At 36.5% G+C, this 4,958-nt stretch overlaps 1 protein-coding gene across 5 annotated transcripts in view; it reads left to right on the top strand.

Moving 5' to 3' along the window:
• GOLGA4 (golgin A4) overlaps positions 1-4,958 on the top strand; it is a 116,500-nt gene that overhangs the window by 88,993 nt on the left and 22,549 nt on the right. For all 5 annotated transcript variants that reach the window (XM_017508449.2, XM_017508445.2, XM_017508448.2 and 2 more), the window contains 2 exons: positions 437-505; positions 2,630-2,705. In XM_017508449.2, the coding sequence (XP_017363938.1) occupies positions 437-505; positions 2,630-2,705 (145 nt within the window). The remainder of the gene's footprint in view (positions 1-436; positions 506-2,629; positions 2,706-4,958) is intronic.

Genomic DNA, 4,958 nt, shown 5'->3' with positions numbered 1-4,958 from the left:
CCCAGGCTGGAGTGCAGTGGTGCGATCTCGGTTTACTGCAGCCTCTGGGTTCAAGTGATTCTCATGCCTCAGCCCCCCGAATAGCTGGGACTACAGGCATGTGCCACCACGCCTGGCCAATTTTTTTTTTTTTTCTTGTAGTTTTAGTAGTGATGGCGTTTTGCCATGTTGGCCAGGCTGGTCTCAAACTTCTGAGCTCAGGCAATTCCCCTGCCTTGGCCTCTCAAAGTGCTAGGATTACAGGCGTGAGTCACCACACCCAGCCAAGACTAGTTCTTTGAATTTGTCTGAAGGTCATGCATTTTAGGAGTATTCTGTGTTATGAGTTAAAACATAAAGAGATTTTTAACAAGGAGAAATTTCCAAGCAGTACAGAAATGTGTGGGGCAATAATAAAATCTATGTGCATTTCAGATCTGACTTTTTGTTCTTTCAGACACAGCTAGCACAGAAGACGACTTTAATCAGTGATTGGAAATTGAAAGAGCAGGAGTTCCGAGAACAGGTACAGGCCTCATTGGTACCTTTTATTTTGAACTAAAGTTATGTTAGTATGTACTTGGATTTCAGCTAATTTTTAAATAGTTGACTTGGAAATTTTTCAATCTTACACACAGGAAATTTTATTTCCACATCCAGAGATACAGAGGTTTTCTTTATAAATTCATGATCATATATATTTAAGCAAGAACATTTGTATCATATTATTTTTAGTGCTTAACATTTTGGATAACAATTTGTATTTGTATAATTTATAGTAATTTATGTTCTACAAAGAGGTTATTTTTTTCTTTTATTGGAAGTAATCTATCTTTGGTACTTTTTCCAAGTGGTTAAATTGTCCTAATTTAATTTGCCCAGATATTACTGATGGACAGTATATGAAAGTAATTTAAATAGGACCATGTGTGTACACCTTCAAGGATGCACAGTACAAACATACCAGGATATGTGGTGTATGATCGTTCAGAAAGCCTTTTTCAAAACTCTGGGAGGAATAGTGGCGCAAATCAGCAGGCTAAGTTTGAGGGCGAAATCTCCAGGGATTTTCCCAGTTCTTTTAAAATTCATACAGACAGCAATCTTGATAATTGTTAGAACTGAGTGATAGATGGGTATACAGGAACTGTTTGTGCTATACTTTCTTGGAATATGTTTGAAATTTTGCATAATGTTTCTAAAAATTTCATAAAGATAGGTCCTAAGTCCCAATGTTACTTTATTTTTTTGTTTCACCACTAATTTAGCTTTTCCATCTATTCTCAAGATTACTGCTTTACAATTCTTTTAACATCAAATCTTGAAAACTGCGCTAGCATAACAATTTTTGGATTAGCTATTTTTATTGTGGGAATATACACATTAAAAGTTACCATTTTAAAGTACACAGTTCATTGACATTTAGTTCATTTACAGTGTTGTGAAACCATCACTGTTATCCAGTTCCAGAATATTTCATCACCCTAAAAGAAAACTCCATACCCATTAAGCATTCACTCCCCATTACCTCCTCCCCATAACACCTAGCAACCACTCATCTGCTTTCTGTCTCTATGTATCTGCCGATTCTGGGTATTTCATGTAAATGGAATAATACAGTCCATGACCTTTTATGTCAGGCTTTTTTTTTTTTTTAACTTAGCATGTTTCAAGATTCATCCATCTTATAGAAATGTAACAATATTTAATTTCTTTTTATGACTGAATTATATCCCACTGTTTGAGTATACTGCATTTTGTTTATCCATTCATCAGTTGATGGACATTTGGTTTGTTTCCTTCTTTTGCCTATAGTGAACAGTGCTACTAGAAACATTGTTCAGGGTTTTGTTTAAACGCTTGTTTCCAGTTCTTTTGGGTGTATACACAGGAGTAATATATATTACTGTAGGATTCAGTAATTCCACTTTAACTTTTAATTACTTTTAATTAATTTTAACTAATTTAACTTTTTGAGGAACTGCCAAACTTTTCTACAGTGCCTGTACCATTTTACATTACCATCAACGAAGTATAAGTGTCTCCATATCCTCACCAACAAGTTTTTTGATTATTGCCATCCTGATCAATATGAAGTGATACCTTGTTGTGGTTTTAATTTGCATTTCTCCAGTGACCAGTCATGGCAAACATCTTTTCATTTCATTTTTTAAATGGCTCGTTGGCCATTTATAAGTTTTCTTTGGAGCAATGTCTACTCGAGTCCTTTTCCCGTTTTTTAGTTGGTTGTCTGGTTGAGTTGTAAATGCTGTTTATATGTACTTGAGACAAGTCCCTTATCAGATATTTCATTTGCGAATATTTTCTCCCATTCTGTAAGTTGCCTTTTTATTTCTTTGATAGTGTCTGTTGATGTACAAAAGTTTCTAATTTTAGTAAAGTGCCATTTATGTATTTTTTCTTTTATTACCTGTTCTTTTGGTATCATATCTAAGAAATCATTAGTTTCAGGTTTTTTTTTCAAGAAACAATTCTTGCTCTAAACAATTTAATTTTATTTTCCTGTATTCTGTCTTTGGCATTAAAAAAATCTTAAATCTTTCTTTTCCTTTGATACCAATCTTTCTTTTTCTTGCATACAGTTTCCCTATGAATCTTACTATGTGGTCTGATTATTTGTTATTTTTAGATTCACAATTTAGAAGACCGTTTGAAGAAATATGAAAAGAATGTATATGCAACAACTGTGGGGACACCTTACAAAGGTAAGGATGATCTCTTATCATGTTCTTCATCGTTATCTTTTATTGGTGGGTTTGTGCATGATTTTTATTTTTGTCTTTGCTAATTTATATCATTTTCTTATTTTAAAATTTTTACTGATTTTATTTTCTCTTAATTGACAATGCATATATTTATTGTGTGCAACATGATATTTTGAGTTATATATTCATCGTTGAATGGTTAAATTAAAGTGGATTATCTGACATAGTACCGTTGTGTATGTGTGATGAGAACACTTTAAAATCTACTGTTTTCACAATTTCAAGAATACAATAAATCGGGGGGTGGAAATAATACATGAACTGTAGTGACCATATTGTACAATAAATCTCTTGAACTTATTCTTCCTTATCGAACTGAAATTTTATATCCTTTGGACAGCATCTCCCACTCCCCCACAGTCCCTGATAACCACCATTTTACTCTGCTTGACTTATAAGTGAGATTATGTGGTATATGACTTTCTGTACCTGGCTTATTTCACTTAATATAATGTCTTCCAGGTTCATCCATGTTGCTCCAATGACAGAATTTTCTTCTCTTTAAAGGCTGAATAGTATTTCATGTGGTTAATCTGTTTGTTTTTTTACAATGAATATATTTTATCTTTGTTATTTTTAACAGCTGGTTTTAAGGAAAGAAAGATAATAACCTGGCCAGGTGTGGTGGCTCACGCCTGTAATCCCAGCACTTTGATCTTAGCTGACTGCAGCTCACTGCAACTTCCACCTCCTGGGTTGAAGGGATTCTTCTCCCTCTGCTTCCTGAGTAGCTGGGACACCCAGCTAATTTTTATATTTTTGTGAGAGAAGGGGTTTCACCATGTTGGCCAGACTTGTTTCGAACTCCTGAACTCAGGAGATCTGCCTGCCTCAGCCTCCCAAAGTCCTGAGGTTACAGGTGTGAGCCACCACACTTGGCCTCATAAGAGTTTTCCTTTGGCAGTGGTGAACTGTTGGTTAATTTGAATCAGGAGCCAAACAGTGCTCATACATTGCATTTGATTGATAAATTACTTAAGTCTTTCTTGAACTCTGGGTCCTTCTCCACCTTTGCTTTTATCATTTCTTTGTTGAGAAAACCAACTTAATTGTCATACAGAATGGACCACATTCTTAAATTTCTGGATTCCATCTCCATAGAGTCCTCTGTCGAATGGTAGGTTGAACTAGAGGCTTGATCGTATTTAGGATTGATTGATTAGATTTAGATTTGCATTGAGAATAGTACTTCATAAAGGAAGTTGTGTAATTCTTGTTGTCTTACATCAAAAGATGCATGACATGATTTTAAGATCTACCACATAGTTTCAGGTGTGATCCATCACTTTTCATCAGATTTTAGCATCCATTGGTAACTTCCTAGATCTGTTACTTCAGTAGTGGTTGCATAATGGTGTTAGTCAAATTCTACCATTTCTTGTGCCTATGTTAATTGGAATTCTTCTATAAGTAGGAACTTCTCCATATTATCTGTATGGTTACCTTGAGGTACAACTCAAACAAGAAAAGCAGGATAAATTCTATCTGTTTACCAGTTTAAGTGAGTCTGTAATTTTTCTTTCTTTTTTTCTTTTCAGTCGGATTCTTATCCTGTTGCCTGTGCTGGAGTGCAGTGGCACGGCTTTGGCTCACTGTGACCTCTGCCTCTGGGGTTCAAGCAGTTCTTGTGACATGGCATCCCAAGTAGCAGGGATTACAGGCACACACGACCACACCTGGCTAAGTTTTGTATTTTTAGGAGAGATGGGGTTTTGCCATGTTGGCCAGGCTGTTTTCGAACTCTTGACCTCATGTGATCCACCTGTCGTGGCCTCCCAAAATGCTGGGACTACAGGCATGAGCCACTGTTCCTGGCCAGTTAGTGTGTATTTTTGAAGATCTGTTTCTGGTACCTCTAGTGTGTTTCATTGATCAATTGGTCAGTGCCTGCTCTAATACCTCCACGTCCTTTTGTTTGTTTGTTTTTGTTTTTTTTGGTAGCCATGAGGTCTCTCTACGTTACCCAGTCTGGTCTTGAACTGCTGGCCTTAAGTGATCCTCCTGCCTTGGCCTCCCAAAGTGGTGAGATTACAGGAGCGAGCCACCATGCCCAACCTTCACTATCTTAATAATTGTCACCTCATAATAAGTCTTGATATCTGGCTGGGGAAACCCTCCCACTTTTTCCTTAAGAATTGCTTAACTAGCCGGGCGCGGTGGCTCAAGCCTGTAATCCCAGCACTTTGGGAGGCC

This window comes from Cebus imitator, unplaced genomic scaffold, assembly GCF_001604975.1.
Source record: "Cebus imitator isolate Cc_AM_T3 unplaced genomic scaffold, Cebus_imitator-1.0 Scaffold391, whole genome shotgun sequence".
NCBI classification, from domain to species: Eukaryota; Metazoa; Chordata; class Mammalia; order Primates; family Cebidae; genus Cebus; species Cebus imitator.
Note: the sequence above shows the minus strand (reverse complement) of the source record. Positions and strands in the feature narration are given on the sequence as shown.